The sequence below is a fragment of the Ovis aries genome, chromosome 5 (assembly GCF_016772045.2).
Source record: "Ovis aries strain OAR_USU_Benz2616 breed Rambouillet chromosome 5, ARS-UI_Ramb_v3.0, whole genome shotgun sequence".
NCBI lineage: Eukaryota > Metazoa > Chordata > Mammalia > Artiodactyla > Bovidae > Ovis > Ovis aries.
The window spans coordinates 17,919,236-17,938,159 of record NC_056058.1 but is presented as its reverse complement, the minus strand read 5'-3'; the positions used below and the strand labels follow the sequence as shown (position 1 = coordinate 17,938,159).

The following is an 18,924-nucleotide window of genomic DNA, read 5'->3' as shown; positions in this document are numbered from 1 at the left end:
AAAAAACAAAAGAAACAAGAAAAAAATCTCTGTGCTTTGTCAAAGCTTCCTAATTCTGTTTTGAATTAGACATCATTCCTCACTTCAGATGAATAAGCTATCTAAAGAGCTCAGAGTCATGATGAAAACAAAAACTGTTGTTAATTTTTAATACACAGACACACACATAAACCCAGAACTTTCTTAAATAACTAAAACCAGTTGAAATGGAGGTCTGCCCCTTCTAGTTGAAATAGGTACTGTTCCTTTCAACTATTCAATGTAAACTATAATGTCTTCCTATCCTCCTGTCTTATTAAACATTGTTTAATTATCTTCCTGTACATTCTTGTATCCTCAAGAACATAAAGGAAGGTCAAAGAATGGAAACAGATGTCATCTGTCTCACACAGTATGAATTTGGTCCTGGTATTTAAAACTTGGGGGATTTCACACAGAACAGGGATTGTGGGTTCTCTGGGAAAGCAGGAAGACTCTAAGTTCAGTCCCATGAGTCAATGACAGGCGGGGGTGGGGTGTGCAGGCCCCGTTGTGATCCTCCCCCAATACACCCTCTATCCTCTTAGACTCCATTCATACACGTACGTGTATGCCCCTCACAAGGCCGTCTGCAATCCCTGATCTGAAGTTTCAGACTTTCAATCTATTAATATAAAACAAAGAGTGAATACAAGGTCTACGAATACCTTTCTACCTGTCTACCTTACTTTTTAGGACTCTTCAGTTATTCATCCAGGTCAATGGTCTTGGTCCTTACTTCCACAGCCACATAGAAGAACACCAATTACACTCAATGTGAAAAAACAATTTTAAAGGGTCATTTGAAAATGCTTTTAAATTTGATGTAGCTGTTTTGGTCATTTTAAATATATACACTGGTAGATCCAGACAAAACACAAAACTAAACTAAAAAACATTCAGAAACAGAATATGTTGAGAAAAAAAAAAATCTGTATTAGGAATTAACTTATACTCTGAGGTTGATGAGCTGACTTTTGGTTCTAGAATGTATAAAATGAAAATTCAAAATCCACACTTCAAAAACTTTCAATGTACCTCATGTACTTGTGATAGAAACACAGATAACACAGTCCTATCATTTGAAAGGTTTTCCTTAAAATACCCTGAAATCAGGTTTTGTCTGAAGTTGAGAGCTGCCACTCAAAGCTGGCTTCCAAGGGCCCCTCTCACTCAACCCCTAACAGGTATCTCAGCCTGACTGAGATGGGCCTTTAAAAAAATGATAGGAGTCACACTCTAACAGAACTCCTGTGCCCTGTGCTCCCAGGGTCCACTTCAGCTAATCCCATCAGGAGTGAACGAAGGTACTCCTGAGGAGCAGTCAGGTCATGTTCCTACCAGCCCCACCCCAGTCCCCGGGGCAATGACATCAGATTCTCCCTGGCAGCTTGTGCTCCTGGGACCTAAGTTCAGGGGACAGACAGGCCTTGGAGGGGAAGGTTTATTCTGGAATGGCCTGGAGACCAGAGCAGGGGCATGCTGGGGGGGTGGGTACAGGCAACAGAGGCTGGCAAGGGTACAATCTGGATGCTGCGCCCGCCCTGACAGGGCAAGGCTCCCACCTAGGTGTGTTAATGGGTGGTCTTCCTGTGCTGCTCCCTATGGTTGGCGTGGGCCCCAGTGCCTTTCCCAAGCTACCTGTTTTGACTGGGAGAGATAACAGATACGGCTTGGCTTACCACTACCATCCCCACCACCCTGGACTAGGTGCTTCCTCGGCTTCCCTGCTCCAGAGAAGGTCATTTCTCAAGATCTGAAGAACATGGCCCTAAACCACAATCTGACTAGGACCCAAACTAAAGGGGCAGGATCCAGGCAACACCTACAGAATGACAAAACCCAGTCTCTGCCAGCGGGCCCCACTGCTAAGCGGCTGTGTCACGCTTGGTCTGCTACCACCAGCACCTCGAAGACTCAGGTAAGCCCTACGAAAGGGCAAAGGCATGGCAGCCCGCATGCCTAGCCAGACCCCACTGCTTGTCACCCTGGGGATCCTACACCACTTACTGCACCCCAAGCCTCATTCCCTTATCAGCAAAACAGGCGTCAGAACACCTTGCTCACAGGATAACTGGGAGGACTGGAAGAGATGTCAAGTGCCTGAGACTTACTCAACACAGAGAGTCGGTAACCAGCACTCCTCAGTGTTAGTACCACTAATGGAGTTTGATGGGGTGTCACTCAGGCTTCCAACTTTCTGACAAGGTAAAGGAATCCAGCCATTAACATAAATGCCAAAAGCTTATCCAGCTCCTGATGGGAAATCAATTATTACACCAAAATCCAACAGCCGTCTTAGATTTAACAAGAATGCAAAGGTAGAGGACACCAACTACACTAGACGGGTGGTGTTCTGACAAAACTGCCTGGGTTCAGGCCCTGATCAGGGAGGATGATCCCACATGCCACAGCTAAAGATTCTGAGTGCTGCAACTAAGACCTGGAGCAGCCAAACTAAGAAATACTTAAAAAAAAAATCTGCAAGAAGAGGGAAATGTTCACAGTAGATCTGGCCTGCCTGTCATGTTCCACCAGTGTGAACATCCACCAGACAGCTCTGAGCTCTCAATACTTTCATTACCAACATGACTTAACTCACACAGGGCCCTGTCGGATTTCTTGAGCAGCTCTCAGCCTCACAACTGAAACTTGCATTCAGTGCAAATTAAACGCACTGTCAATTTTCCACATGGGACTAATCCTTAATTCTGAAAACTTACAGCGCTAACTCTAAAAAAGCCTTAAGAGATCTAAAAGACCACATAAGGTGAAATAAATGAAAACCACCATTATTAACAAGGAATTACAAACTTTTCTTATAGTTCAAGAGTGAATGTGCATTTGATCCTTTTCTTTCTTTCTTTTTTTAAAGTTTTTACTTTTTGGCTGCATCACGCAGCATGTGGGCTATTAGCTCCCGGACCAGGGATTGAATCTGTGCCCCCTACACTGGAAGCACGTGGTATTAATCACTGGACTGCCAGAGAAGTCCCCGTGGTTACCAGTTTTAAAAGCCAAGAAAATCTACACAAAATTCCTCTAAGAAATAAACTGCTGTCTTTGCTTTGGTAGTTCATGAAATGGGCTTTGTCAATACTGCTGTCCAAACACTACCACAAAGCAGGTACTCACAAAATGTTATCTGATCAGTTTTTCCATGGCACATTACACAAGAAATACATACTTTAAAAGCAGCTGAAGGTTTCAAGCAAAAGTCGTTTCCCCCAAAAGAGAATGTCTGGTTAACGTAAAACTATTCAGATAAGGCAGATTATCTTGTTTCAAGGTTTTGTGAGACTGAAATTTACTTTGCTATAATTCCTACGCTTCTGTTTTAGTTAAATCTACTTAAGGAATAACACACCTTCTTGCGGACAATTTTAAAGACACAGACAAATCTGACATTCAGTTCATGACAGTTTCACATCCTTAGTTACATGGATGTTTACTGTATGACTTAAGTTATCAGAATCCACACAATAGCTGCATCAAAATGTTCAAGTACCTTAATTCAAATGAATGACAAGAATCTGAAGTCCTGAGATTACCTGTTTTACCAGTGTCAATTCTCAGATTTCTCCTCTGGAAGATAATCTTAATAGAAAGCACAACATTCAAGTGATTTTCCACATCCGACTGAAGAATGCAATGGAGAAAGAAAAAAAAGAGAAATAGAGAAACAGAGAGAAAGAAAAGAAAGAAGCGGCAGCAAGCAGGCAGAGGGACACAGCATTTCCAAAAAAGGCCTTGGTCTCTGACAGCCTAGCCAAGTCCTGCTGCTGTAACTAAGCACTGGCGGTAAGACCACCAGCAAGGATGCTGAAAACAGGGAAAGAGCACATAAAAACGCAACACTCTGTTTCAGGAAACAGCAGGCTAGACATCCTTTCCCCGTCAGAAAATCTATGTCTAGTCAATGCTACACCTAGAGAATCCTCTGGGTACAGGAAACAGGAAGAACTCTGCAAGCCGCACAAGCCTTGGATCCAAGCCCTGACCTCGTTCCTTCCGACCCCACAGGAGCGAACATGGCAACATCACAACTGGGTAGACGAGGGCACTGACTTCCCACTAGCCTGACCTGTGTTCAACGTGCTGAAACAGAGCATGCAAGAAACAGGAGACACAGGCCCATCCTGCAAGCAGACACCAGTCTCTCAGTTACCTAAGGGGCAGTTCGAATCCAGTCTGTAAGCGACTGGCCCAGAAAGTTCTGCCAGGCTACCAGCTGGAACTAACCCTAGGGTGACACATGAAAATGATGTGAGGAGGGGGACCCTTTTCCCCAGGGGCACCAGCTCTGTCTACATCCCTGCCAGGGACCTGGTCTTGCGTGCCAGCTGAAAAACAGACCAAACAGAGGCTCCAAGGAGAAGCCATGGAAAACGGTGTGTGTGTTTACATTTGGGGTCCAGAGGCACTCCATGTGTCCCTACCCCTAGATATTTCCTTCCCGGGGCTGCTTCCTGTCCCTGCCCACCCCCACGCCCCCCCACCTCCCACCAGCTCTTCTCTCAGCTCCTTTCTCTCCCCTCCCAATGCTTGGGTCCCTGTCTGTTGTACTGCATTGCATTTTATTCACTAAGTCGTGTCTGACTCAGCTTCCCCAGGGACTGTAGCCCGCCAGGCTCCTCTGTCCATGGGATTTCCCAGGCAAGAAAACTGGGGTAGGTTGCCATTTCCTTCTCCAGGGGATTTTGCCGACCCAGAGATCGAACCTGTGTCTCCTGCACTGGCGGGCGGATTCTTTACCACTGAGCCATCAGGCAAGCCCTCCCAGTCTTACTGTTAGTCACTCAGTCGCGTCCAACTCTTTGCGACCCCATAGACTGTGGACGCCAGGATCCTCTGTCCATGGGATCCTCCAGGCAATAATTCCCTTCTCCGAGTTTGTTAAAACATCTCAAATACCCAATGGCCTCCTCCACTGACTTCCAGGATTCCAGGTCCCTCTACCCTTCCTATGGTTCCCGTCCCCCGAGGGATCTCAGGACTTCCCTCAGGTCCAGACTGCTACTCCCTTGAGTCTCGGCCCGCCCCTCCAGTCAGGCCTCTATCCCCCTCCCCCAGGCCTCTGTCTCTCCCTCCGGGTCTGTGTGTTCTCTAGCACCCCCTGGCCCCCCGCTAGGGTTCCTCTCTCCAAACTTAAAATCCCCCTGCCTGGTCAGGAACCCCTCCGAGGCTGTCCTGCCTCCCAACCAGGGGTCAGGTTCGCACCTCCACTCCCCTGCTCCCCGCCGAGGTCTCTCCGCTCCACCCCCTGCCCCGCCAGGTGCCCTCACAGGCCAGTCTTCTCCCTACTCGCCCTACCCCCGCCCTCTGTCCTTGGCCCTTGCCCCGCCCCTAACCCAGTCACGTACCGTCCCACGCCGGTCTTCTCTCCCCCACCTCAGGTGCTGCATCCTCCTAGGGCAGCCCCTTCCGTGGTCAGACCTCGGTGCCCGCTGAGGTACAATTCCCCCTCGGGCCCATCCCCGCGACAGGCCGAGAGCCCCCTCCCACGTCAGGAACCCCTCCGGCTCTCCCCGACAGAAACAACTCGGGGCCGTGGCCTCCCCGGGGCGGGGGTTGGGGTCGGACGGCGCCGGCGGCGCGGGGGCCGTTACCTGTACTGCGAGCTGACGCCTTGCGCAAAGCCATAATAGTTACTCGCCGCCATCTTGGCGTCTCCACCAAGCGCCCGCCGACCCGGAGGCGCGAAGGGGCGGGGCCGCCAGCGCATGACGTCATCTTGCCGGCGCCTGGGCCGCGTGCCTCTCGCGCCCCGCCACGCGCCACAGGCCCCGCCCCCCCTCGCGAAGCTCGCGCCTTCTCACTTACTAGTCTTCCAAGGGCGTATCTTTGCCTCGAACCCCTCCCCTCGCTGCAAACCCCTCCCCTTATTCGGAGTCCCCACTTTCCCTCTGCTCAGCATCAGGTCTTTGGCGCGACCCTCTTCCAGTTGAGTCCCAGACCCGACCCTCTTTGATTTGGTTCAAGCTCCGCCCCTCGCTGCAAGCCCCGCCCAATATTGGACTTCCCTTTAATCTCTCAGCTTGGGGATTTCGAGGCTGCATTGGAGAAGGAAATAGCAACCCACTCCAGTACTCTCGCCTGGAAAATCCCATGGACGGAGGAGCCTGGTGGGCTGCAGTCCATGGAGTCGCTAAGAGTCGGACATGACTGAGCGACTTCACTTTCACTTTTCACTTTGATGCATTGGAGAAGGAAATGGCAACCCACTCCAGTGTTCTTGCCTAGAGATCCCAGGGACGGGGGAGCCTGGTGGGCTGCCGTCTATGGGGCTGCCACAGAGTCGGACAGCTTCAGTGGTTTTTCCTTTTTGAGCGGGGTTTCGTTGCCCCGCTGACAGTTTCTGGCTGGGTGAATATGGCCCTGCTGATACCGCCAAGTCCTGCTGATCAGCACCCTGTTTGCCAGTCTTTCGTTAGAAGGCTCCAGTAGCTAAAATTCAGTGGATCTAAATTCGTGGTTCTCAACTGGAGTGTTTTGCCCCCAGAGGACAGTGGACAGTGTCCGGGGACATCTGTGGTTGTCATGCCTGGTGTGCTCCTGGCATCAAGTAGGTGGGGACCAGGGATGCTGCCCAACACCCAGCAGGGTGCAAGCAGGTGCCCCTTGACAGAGAAGAACCTGTCTCCAATATCGGCAGTGCCAAGGTGGAGAAACACTTTTCTAAGGGTAATTCATTTTGAGAGAGATTTCTTTACCCACTTACTATAGGCAGGGCCTTCTTGGAGGGTAACAGTGAGCTGCCCGACACCAGTCCTCAAGAACTTGGATTCAGGGAAGCAGATCATAACCAAACTATTATAGTTATGATACTCTTTGGTGAAGAACAGATTTATTGAGATATACTTCACATACCATACAATTCACCCACCTAAAGTGTGCAATTCAATGTTTTTTAGCATATCCATAAAGTTGTGGATGGCAGTTACAAACATTAATTCCAGAACATTTTCATCACTCCAAGAAGAAACCTTGTACCCCTTCACAGTTACTTGCCCACACCTCCCCCAGCCCCTGGCTACCACTAGTTTGCATTCTGTCTCTATGGATTTGCCAGTTCTGGACATTTCACATAAATGGAATGTTACTCTGCAGTAAGAAGGAATAAACTCTTGACACACACAACAACTTGGACAAAGCTCTAGAGAATTATGCTGAGCGGGAAAAGCTGATGTCAAGAGGTCACATATGATTCTATTTACATAAAATTCTTGAAAGATGAAAAATTATAGAAACGGAGAATGTATTTGTGATTTCCACCACTTTAGGGCATGGGGGTGGGGGAACAGGGAATGGAAGTAGCTATAAAAGGGCAACATGAGAGCTCCTAAGGTGATTGAAATGTTGTGTATCTTGACTGTATCAAAAGCAATAGTGCTATTGTACTATAATTTTCTAAGATGTTATTAATACCATTGGGTAACATGGTGGAAAAGGGTACATGGGATCTTTCTGTGTTACTTTTTACAAATGTGTGTGAATCTACAATTATTTCAATTTTTTAGATTAATTTTTTGGAACTTCCCTGGTGGTCCAGTGGCTAAGACTCCACACTCTCAATTCAGGAGGCCAGGATTCTATCCCTGGTCAGGGAACTAGATCCCACATGCTGCAGCTAAGAGTCTGCAGACTGCAGTGAAGGTCAAAGATTCCACATGCTGCAACTAAGACACCAAATAAATAAATATTTAATTTAAAAAAAATTTAAGCCCCCCCTCAAAAAGTGTCCATTTACTGATCATGCTGGAGTGGTGTTCTTTTGCCCCCCCTTTTAATCAGGCACAAGGCTAGTCAACCCTTGGACAGAAACCATGGCAAGCCCAGGGTGCCAAGGAAAGCCGTATGGGTGATTTAGTGGATGGCATTCTTCCATTTGTGTCTTAATGGCCATGTGTGGTCATTAAGGAACAATCCAGTGCGTCTGGCAAACGCAGCTCCCCCGCCATGCCCTGGCTGAAGGCCAGTGTGGTAATTACCCAGGACCTCATTCTGACTCCCTGAGGCTCTAACTAGCTAACCCATGCTGCATACCTTTTTGCAAAAGCAGGTCTGTTTTCTCTGGAGTGCATACTATCTTTTTTTCCTATTATTTGCTGTAAGTGTTAGTCACTCAGTTGTATCTGACTCTTTGCAACCCAATGGACTGTAACCCACCAGCCTCTTCTGTCCGTGGAATTCTCCAGGCAAGAATACTGGAGTGGGTTGCCCTTCCTTTCTCCAGGGGAATCTTTCTTACTCAGGGATTTAACCCAGGTCTCCTGCATTGCAGGTGGATTCTTCACCATCTGAGCCACCAGGAAAGCCCCTATTTGCTGTGAGCAGTGTGTAAAATGCTTTACATGCACAACGTTATCTAGTCCACACAATAGCCCTCAGAAGTAGATACAGTTGATTCTCGTTATTGGCAGCAGTTCTGCTCTATAATGTTGCAGCAAACACTGAAATGGCAAATACTGACCTTTTGCTCCTAGGGGAAATACAGACTTAGGTTATTGAGAGCCTCAGATCACATTTTCATTAGTCGATCAATACCTAAATGTGTGTGTATGTGTGTTTTATTTTGTTTAAGGGCATCTTGTTTAATATACATTGTAGATTGCTTTACATTGAACTCACAGTCCACAACACTATAACTCACAGTTGAATGAAGCTTATCTAACATGCTTATTTTCTCCATAAGGCACATCTTGATAGCTTACAGTGAACAATGTCAGATTTGTGATTTCCGAAGATTTAGCTTCAGGACCAGGGACTAGGTTTGATCACTCAAGAGCTTTTGTGTAGCAGAGTTTTATTAAAGTTTAAAATGGACAGAGAAAGCTTCTGACATAGACATCAGAAGGGGGAAGGAGAGTGCCCCCTCGCTAGTCTTTTCAAGGCCTTATATACTTTTACTAGACTCAGTCCTACAGCATACATCTTAAATTAACCAGATTAGAACTAACAATAGAAAGGTCTTACCAGACCTTGATGAAAGTGAAAGTGGAGAGTGAAAAAGTTGGCTTAAAGCTCAACATTCAGAAAACGAAGATCATGGCATCCAGTCCCATCACTTCATGGGAACTAGATAGGGAAACAGTGGAAACAGTGTCAGACCTTATTTTGGGGGGCTCCAAAATCACTGCAGATGGTGACTGCAGCCATGAAATTAAAAGACGCTTACTCCTTGGAAGAAAAGTTATGACCAACCTAGATAGCATATTCAAAAGCAGAGACATTACTTTGCCAACAAAGGTCTGTCTAGTCAAGGCTATGGTTTTTCCAGTGGTCATGTATGGATGTGAGAGTTGGACTGTGAAGAAATCTGAGTGCCGAAGAATTGATGCTTTTGAACTGTGGTGTTGGAGAAGACTCCTGAGAGTCCCTTGGACTGCAAGGAGATCCAACCAGTCCATTCTAAAGGAGATCAGCCATGGGTGTTCTTTGGAAGGAATGATGCTAAAGCTGAAATTCCAGTACTTTGGCCACCTCATGTGAAGAGTTGACTCATTGGAAAAGACTCTGATGCTGGGAGGGATTGGGGGCAGGAGGAGAAGGGGACGACAGAGGATGAGAATGCTGGATGGCATCACCGACTCGATGGACATGAGTTTGAGTGAACTCCGGGAGTTGGTGATGGACAGGGAGGCCTGGCATGCTGCGATTCATGAGGTCGCAAAGAGTCGGACACAACTGAGCGACTGAAGTGAATTGAACTGAGGGAAAACCACTAGACCATTCAGGTATGGCCTAAATCACATCCCTTACAATTATACAGTGGAAGTGGCAAATAGACTCAAGGGATTAGATCTGACAGAGTGCCTGAAGAACTATGGATGGAGGTTCATGACATTGTACAGGAGGCAGTGATCAAGACCATCCCTAAGAAAAAGAAATGCAAAAAGGCAAAATGGTTGTCTCAGGATGCCTTACAAATAGTTGAGAAAAGAAGAGAAGCTAAAGGCAAAGGAGAAAAGGAAAGATATACCCATCTGAATGCAGGGTTCCAAAGAATAGCACGGAGAGATAAGAAAGCCTTCCTCAGTGATCAATGCAAAGAAATAGAGGAAAACAATAGAATGGGAAAGACTAGAGATCTCTTCAGGAAAATTAGAGATACCAAGGGGACATTTCATGCAAAGATGGGCACAATAAAGGACAGAAACAGTATGGACCTAACGGAAGCAGAAGATATTAAGAAAAGGTGACAAGGCAAGGATACACAGAAGAACTATACCAAAAAAATCTTAATGACCCAGATAACCATGATAGTGTGATTGCTCACCTAGAACCAGACATCCTAGAGTGTGAAGTCAAGTGGGCCTTAGGAAGCATCACTACGATAAAAGTTAGTGGAGGTGATGAAATTCCAGTTGAGCTACTTCAAATCCTAAAAGATGATGCTGTGAAAGAGCTTCACTCAATATGCCAACAAATATGGAAAACTCAGCAGTGGCCACAGGACTGGAAAAGGTCAGTTTTCATTCCAATCCCAAAGAAAGGCAATGCCCAAGAATATTCAAACTATTGCACAATTACACTCATCTCACACACTAGCAAAATAATGTTCAAAATTCTCCAAGAATGTTCAAATTCTCCAAAATGTTCACAATTCTTCAACAGTACATGAACTGAGAACTTCCAGATGTTCAAACTGAAGATAGAAAAGGCAGAGGAACTGGAGAACTAATGGCCAACATCCATTGGATCATAGAAAAAGCAAGAGAATTCCAGAAAAATATCTACTTCTGATTTTGACTATGCCAAAATCTTTGACTGTGTGAATCACAATAAACTGTGGAAAATTCTTAAAGAGATGGGAATACCAGACCACCTTATCTGCCTCCTGAGAAATCTGTATGCATATCAAGAAGCAACTGTTAGAACTGGACATGGAACAACAGACTGGTTCCAAGTTGGGAAAGGAGTACGTCAAGGCTGTATATTCACCTACTGATTCAACTTATATGCAGAGTACATCATGCGAAATGCTGGGCTGGATGAAGCACAAGCTGGAATCAAGACTGGGGGGAGAAATATCAATAACCTCAGATATGCAGATGACATCCCTCTTATAGCAGAAAGCAAAGAAGAACTAAAGGGCCTCTTGATGAAAGTGAAAGAGGAGAGTGAAAAGGCTGGCTTAAAACTCAACATTCAGAAAACTGAAATCATGGCATTCGGTCCCATCACTTCATGACAAATAGATGGTAAAACAATGGAAACAGGGACAGACTATTTTGGGGGGCTCCAAAATCACTGCAGATGGTGACTACAGCCATGAAATTAAAAGACGCTTACTCCTTGGAAGAAAAGCTATTATTAACCTAGACAACATATTAGAATGCAGAGACATTACTTTGTTGACAAAGGTTCATCTAGTTAAAGCTATGGTTTTTCCAGTAGTCATGTATGGATGTAAGAGTTGGACCATAAAGAAATCTAAGCACCGAAGAACTGATGTTTTTGAACTGTGGTGTTGGAGAAGACTCTTGAGAGTCCCTTGGACTGCAAGGAGATCAAACCAGTCTATCCTAAAGGAAATCAGTCCTGAATTTTTCTTAGGAGGACAGATGCTGTAGCTGAAGCTCCAATACTTTGGCCACCTGATGCGAAGAACTGACTCATCTGAAAAGACCCTGATGCTGGGAAGGATTGAAGGCAGGAGGAGAAGGGGTCGACAAAGGATGAAATGGTCGGATGGCATCACTGACTCGATGGACATGAGTTTGAACAATCTCCGGGAGTTGGTGTTGGACAGGGAAGTCTGGCACCCTGCAGTCCATGGGGTCGCAAAGAATCGGACATGACTGAGTAACTGAACTGAACTGAACTGGACCCCTTCCTCCTTGAGGGCTCCAGACTCCTTATCAGCCTACCTAAATTAACTCTCAATTGCAGCCTTCTTGTGCTAACAAAAACTAGACAGCACTTCAGCACCATGCGTGGAGGCCATTATAAATAGCAAAATCACCAACAAATCCCCAAATGTTAAAAGTATGGCACTAAATAGACCCCCCCAAAGACAGTTGTTTACAGTCAAGGCTTGAACGAGCATCACCTGGTTCAGCCTCAGCTGGGAACACACGGACGGCCAGTACTCGATTTTTTTTACTTCTCTGTGTTGTCTACAAATGATCCTGAAAGCACCGTGAGTATTGAATTTGGGGGTTACACATAACGTTCAACAGGCAAATTTACAAATACAGAAACTGCAAATAATGAGAATCAAATGTATTTGTATGAATCACCTTTGCAAATGAAGAGAAGAAGATTCAAGGAGGTTTAGCCATTTCATTGCCTCAACAAATTTTATTGAGAACCAACTTCGTTTCAAGCCAAAGAATTGATGCTTTCAAACTGTGGTGTTGGAAAAGATTCTTGAGAGTCCCTTGGACTGCAAGGAGATCAAACCAGTCAATCCTAAAAGAAAACAATCCTGAATATTCATTGGAAGGACTCATGTTGAAGCTGAAGCTACAATACTTTGGCCACTTGATGTGAAGGGCTGACTCACTGGAAAAGACCCTGATGCTGGGAAACATTGAAAGCAGGAGGAGAAGGGGGCAACAGAGGAAGAAATGGTTGACAGAAGATGAGATGTTTGGATGGCATCGCCAACTCAGTGAACATGAGTTTGAGCAAGCTCCAGGAGATGGTGAAGGACAGACAAACCTGGTGTGTTTCAGTCCATGGTTTGCAGTCAGACATGAATGAACAACAACAGTTATCTTGGGAGGGGGGCTGTCCTGGGCATTGTAGAGTGTTGGGCAGTGTCGTTGGTCTTTACCTGCTCCGTGCCAGTATCAACTCCATCCCCTCCAGTCATGATAATCAAAAATATCCCTGACATCACCAAATGTCCCAAGATGGGTAAAAGTGCCCACAGGTTCTCAACCACTGATCTAAGGATTAAAAATACAGCAATGACAAAATGAAACATCTCTGACCTCAAGAAACTTAGGGGAATGGGAATGGGACATCAGTGTTCCATGGGGACAGAATTTCAGTTTGGGAAGATGAGAAAGTTCTAGAGATGGATGGTAGGGGGAGTGTCCAACAATATGAAGCCACTAAACTTTACATTTAAAAATTATTAGAATGAGGACTTCTCTAGTGGTTAAGACTTTGCCTTCCAATGCAAGGGGTGTGGTCAGGGAACTAAGATCCCACATGGCCAAAGAACCAAAACATAAAACAGAAACAATATTGTAAACAAATTCAATAAAGACTTTTAAAAAGGTCCACATCCAAAAGAACCCTTAGGGACTTCCTCGGTGGTGCAATGGGTAGGAAACCTCCTGCCAATGTAGGGGACACAGGTTCAATCCCTGGTCCAGGAGGATCCTACATGCCACAGAGCAACTGGGCCCGTGCACCACAGCTACAGAAGCCTGCTTGCTGCAACTGCTGTAGCCCACGTGCCTGGAGCCCTCATTGAAGCAGGAAAAGCCACTTCAGTGTGAAGCCCATGCACCCCAATTAGAGAGTAGCCTGCACTCACCCCAGCTAGAGAAAAGCCTGTACAGCAATGAAGACCGAGCACAGCTGAAATAATAAAAAATAAATAAGAAAGAAATAAAATTGTACAAAGAAGAAATGGTGGTGACTGTAGAGGGTTAAATGATTTTTGAAATCTTTAAACATTCAGTTCAGTCGCTCAGTTGTGTCCAGTTCTTTGTGATCCCATGGACTGCAGCACTCCAGGCCTCCCTGTCCATCACCAACTCCCAGAGATTGCTCAAACTCATGTCCATTGAGTCAGTGATACCATCCAACCAGCTCATCCTCTGTCGTCCCCTTCTCCTCCTGCCTTCAATCTTTCCCAGCATTAGAGTCTTTTCAGATGAGTCAGTTCTTCGCATCAGGTGGCCAAAGTATTGGAGTTTCAGCTTCAGCATCAGTCCTTCCAATGAATATTCCAGACTGGTTTCCTTTAGGATAGACTGGTTTCATCTCCTTGCAGTCCAAGGGACTCTCAAGAATCTTCTCCAACACCACAGTTCAAAAACATCAATTCTTCAGTGCTCAGATTTCTTTATGGTCCAACTCTCACATCCATACATCACCACTGGAAAAACCATAGCTTTGACTAGACGGACCTTTGTCAGCAAAGTAATGTCTCTGCATTCTAATATGCTGTCTAGGTTGATCATAGCTTTTCTTCCAAGGAGTAAGTATCTTTTAATTTCATGGCTGCAGTCACCATCTGCAGTGATTTTGGAGCCCCCCAAAAATAAAGTCTGTCCCTGTTTCCATTGTTTTACCATCTATTTGTCATGAAGTGATGCAACCGGATGCCATGATCTTAGTTTTCTGAATGTTGAGTTTTAAGCCAACTTTTTCACTCTCCTCTTTCACTTTCATCAAGAGGCTATTTAGTTCCTCTTCACTTTCTGCCATAAGGGTGGTGTCATCTGCATATCTGAGGTTATTGATATTTCTCCCGGCAATCTTGATTCCAGCTTGTGCTTCATTCAGCCCAGCATTTCTCATGATGTACTCTGCATATAAGTTAAATAAGCAGGGTGACAATATTCAGGCTTGATGTACTCCTTTCCCGACTTGGAACCAGTCTGTTGTTCTGTGTCCAGTTCTAACTGTTGCTTCCTGACCTGCATACAGATTTCTCAAGAGGCAGATAACAGTGGTCTGGTATTCCCATCTCTTTAAGAATTTTTCACAGTTTATGGTGATCCACACAAAGGCTTTGGCACAGTCAATAAAGCAGAAATAGATGTTATTCTGGAACTCTCTTGCTTTTTTAATAATCCAGTGGATGTTGGAAATTTGATTTCTGGTTCCTCTGCCTTTTCTAAAACCAGTTTGAATATCTGGAAGTTCACGGTTCATGTATTGCTAAAACTTGGCTTGGAGAATTTTGAGCATTACTTTACTAGTGTGTGAGATGAGTGCAATTGTGCGGTAGTTTGAGCATTCTTTGGCATTGGCTTTCTTTGGGATTGGAATGAAAACTGACCTTTTCCAGTCCTGTGGCCACTGTTGAGTTTTCCAAATTTGCTGGCATATTGAGTGCAGCACTTTCACAGCATCGTCTTTTAGGATTTGACTTAGCTCAACTGGAATTCCATCACCTCCACTAGCTTTAAACGTTATTAGATGGTAGATTTTATGTCCATGAGATTCTCCAGGCAAGACTACTGAAGTGAGTTGCCATTCCCTTCTCCAGGGGGATCTTCCTGACCCAGGGATCAAACCCGAGTCTCCTGCATTACAAGCAGATTCTTTGCCATCTGAGCCACCAGGGAAGCTCTCTCTATATATTTTAACCACAATTAAAAATAAACCCGACAAGAGCAAAATTTGTTTCGCGCAAGAGGCTTGGCGGCGGCGGCGGCGGCAGCACCACGGACAGCTCCCGGCAAGCTCCCAGGAAGGAGGGGCCGGGGCTTTACAGAAGCCCTGTCGCAAATTCTTTCCTTCTGCTCCTTCATCCATGCAACTCCTACTCACTCCTCAGGGCCCAATTCACATAATCACCTCCGCTGCCCAACTCTGAGAAATCTCCCCATGTCTCACAAAGCCACTCTACTCCAAAGATCTCTTTTTGCCGTTTTTTAGTCACTAAGTCGTGTCTGACTCTTTTGTGACCCCATGGACTGTAGCCTGCCAGGCTCCTCTATCCATGGAGTTTTGCAGGCAAGAATACTGGAGTGGGTTGCTATTTCCTTCTCCAGAGGATCTTCCCGACCCAGGGATCGAACCTGCGTCTCCTGCGTCTCCTCTTTGGCAGGTGGATTCTTTACCAGTGTGCCACCGGGGACTCTAAGTCAGCCCACACTGCCCTGCCCATTTGCTTCTCCGAGTAGGAGTTCTCTGAAAGCATAGTCTTATTCAGTTTTTGGACCCCAGTGTCCAGCACCAGAGCTAATCTGGATTCCCACTTAGTATCTCTCCCCAGAGCTCCACTGCCTCCAGCCAGGAAGTGCAGAATCCAGACTTTGTTCCAGAGGCTCTGGGCTCTCCTCTGGTGCTGTGGGGTGGTTGTCTTAACACCTTTGGCTCAGAAGGCCACAGCCACCGAACCAGTAAGAGGGGTGGCCACATGAATAGAGTGTTGTCTGAAACTACAAAGGGAGCCTGCATCTATGGTGTCTACCTGCATTTCCCAATATCTCCTTTGTGCTGGGTGCAGCTGCCATGGTACATTACAGTGTACAAAAGAAACCAAGTCTCATTTCTCTTCAAATTTCTATTCCAATAAGTGGAGGGAATAAACAAAGAAACAAGTAAATAATTTCAAACAATTGTGTTATGAAAAAAAAAAAAAAAGGACTTCCCTGGCAGTCCAGTGGTTAATTAAGACTCTGTGCTTCCAATTCAGGGGGCATGGGTTCAATCCCTGGTGGGGTAACTAAGATCCCACATGCCATGTGACATGGTCCCCCCCTCAAAAAAAAAACCCACTGTTTAAAATAATCTGTAATTTGGGGACTTAACTTGTGTTCCAGTGGTTAAGAACCTGCCTTGCAATGAGTGGATATGAGTTTGATCCCTGGCCAGGAAACTAAGATCCCGCATTCCACACACTCAAAAATTTAAAAATAAAATGCATCAGTCTTAAGCATAGAATTAACATATCATTCAGCAATGCCACTCTCAGGTATACACCCAAGTTCACTGAAAACAGGGATTCACACAAATCCAGGTACACCCACAACAGCCAAAATGTAGAAATTTTTTGTTTATCTACTGGTGGATGAATAAACAAACAAAAAAATGGCACAAGCATACATACAATGAAATATATGATTCAGCCAAGAAGATGAATGAGCACTGACACACACCACGATGCGGATGATCCTGGAAAAATGATGGTGAGTGAGAGAAGCCAGATACAGAAGATGGCATAGTAGATTATTCCATTGATATGAAATATCCTGAACAGGCAAACCCACAGAGACAGAAAGGGATTAGTGGTTGCCAGGGGCTGGGAAGGGGGAATTAAAGGATGGCTTAATGGGTGTGGGATTTAGGGTGATGAGAAGTTCTGGAACTAGACAGTGGCTATGGTGGCACAACAGCATGAGTGTACTTCATGTCACTGAACATACACTTTCAAATGGCTAAAGCGGTAAATTTTACATGATGCATACTTTGTACTTGTGTGCATGTGCTCAGTCATGTCCTAACTCTGTGACCTGATGGACTGCAGCCCGCCAGGCTCCTCTATATGGAACTTTCCAGACAAGAATACTGGAGTGGGTTGCCATGCCCTTTTCCAGGGGATCGTCCCAAGCCAGGGATCAAAGCAGTGTTTCCTACATCTCCTTCATTTGCAGGTGGACTCTCTACTGCTGAGCCACCTGGGAAGCTGACATGTATTTTACCACAGTGATTAAAAAAAAAATTGTACTGAAAAACAGACTAGGGAATGGGAGGAAGGATGATGGAGTAAGAGATAAAGGTGGGGGATGATCAGGGAGGGCCTCTCTGAGCTGGCACCTGAATAATGCAAACATCTGGGAGAAGGGAATTCCTGGCAGAGGGAACAGTTTGTGCAAAGGCCCTATGGTGGGAATGAGCATGATGTGTTCACAGAACAAGTGAAAAACCACCACAGTGATTAAGAGGCACAGGCGAGACAACAGGTATCCAACCCTGCTTGGGGTTATGTATTAAGTTTTCTTGTGGCTGCCATAAGAAAGTACCATACTAGGAGGCTCAAAACAATAAAAAATAGTTGTTGTTGTTGTTTTTATCGTGCTGCAAGGCATGTGTGATCTTAGTTCCCTGACCAGGGACTGAATCCGAGCCCCCTGCAATGGAAGCATGGAATCTTAACCACCGGACTGCCAGGGGAGTCCCAGGAAATTTTTTCTGTCCCAATTGTGGAGGCCAGAGTCTGAAGATAGTGGCAAGGTTGGAGCCTTCTGGGGGCTGTGAGGAGAATCCACTGACTGCTCCCCCAGCTTCTAGAGACCGCCAGCCATCCTTCATGTCCCCTGGCTTGCAGGTGCCTCGCACTGATCTCTGCCTCCATCTCACAGGGCGTCCCCCCTCCTCTTCTCTCATGAAGTAACTTGTCGTGGGATTTAGGGCTCATCTTTAATCCAGGATGATCTCATCTGGAGATCTTTAACTTAATTCCACCTGTAAAGACCCCTTTTCCCCCAATAAGGTTACATTCACAAGTTCCAGGGGCTAAAACATAGAGGTATCTTTTAGCGGGGGGAAGAAGGCACCACTCAACCTGCTACCAGTCTAAATATAAAATCAGTAATAGCAGGAAACCGCGCAGAACTCTTCTTATGCTGTGGTATGTGCCAAGCACCCAGCCCGGATCACCTCATTAAATGCTGAAACGCCAGAGGCCTAATGTTTCTTTTTCGCAAATGAGGAAACTAAGGTCCAACAAGTATGATCACTTACCCAGTCGAGTCCCCCAGCTCGTGGCTGAGCCAGTATTCAAACCGATTATGGTCTGATTTCAGAGAGTGCGCTCTTAACTCTATTCTATCGTCTTTCAGGGCGGGGCTACCGCACGCACACCTGCAGGGGGCGCCTTTCCCTCGGTGGCCCCGAGCGCGTGTGTCTAAGAATCTTTCTGCCTCCCCAGCACCCAGCCTGGTCTTCGGTACATGGATCATAGGAAGTGGCCAGCTGAGGGACCCACGAAGTGGGTACAGGAGGTTATTATTCCTTCTCTCATGTTCCAAGGAATGAGGCCATCGCTGCCATTTATATATTTATTTGTTCCTTGTTTTTGTTTTTAAATCTGTGATGCGCCATCAGGAATCATTTCCGCTTCTGCCCCCAGTGAGGCTCTTAGCACTGCTCCCCTCTCAGCCAATGGAGATCACCGATTCTGCCAGGGGGCTGTGCTTTTTGGTCAGCCCTGCCCCCACCCACCCACCCTGCACACAAAAGCAGCATAATTGACTGTCTTAA

At 46.0% G+C, this 18,924-nt stretch overlaps 1 protein-coding gene across 7 annotated transcripts in view; it reads right to left on the bottom strand.

The window, feature by feature from the left end:
• The window catches only part of ZFR2 (zinc finger RNA binding protein 2), a 48,810-nt gene extending 42,996 nt beyond the window's left edge, over positions 1-5,814 (bottom strand). For all 7 annotated transcript variants that reach the window (XM_042250153.2, XM_042250154.2, XM_042250155.2 and 4 more), the window contains exon 1: positions 5,628-5,814. In XM_042250153.2, coding sequence (XP_042106087.1) covers positions 5,628-5,743 — 116 coding nt within the window. In that variant the 5' untranslated portion in view covers positions 5,744-5,814. The remainder of the gene's footprint in view (positions 1-5,627) is intronic.
• Between the last annotated feature and the right edge of the window lie 13,110 nt (positions 5,815-18,924).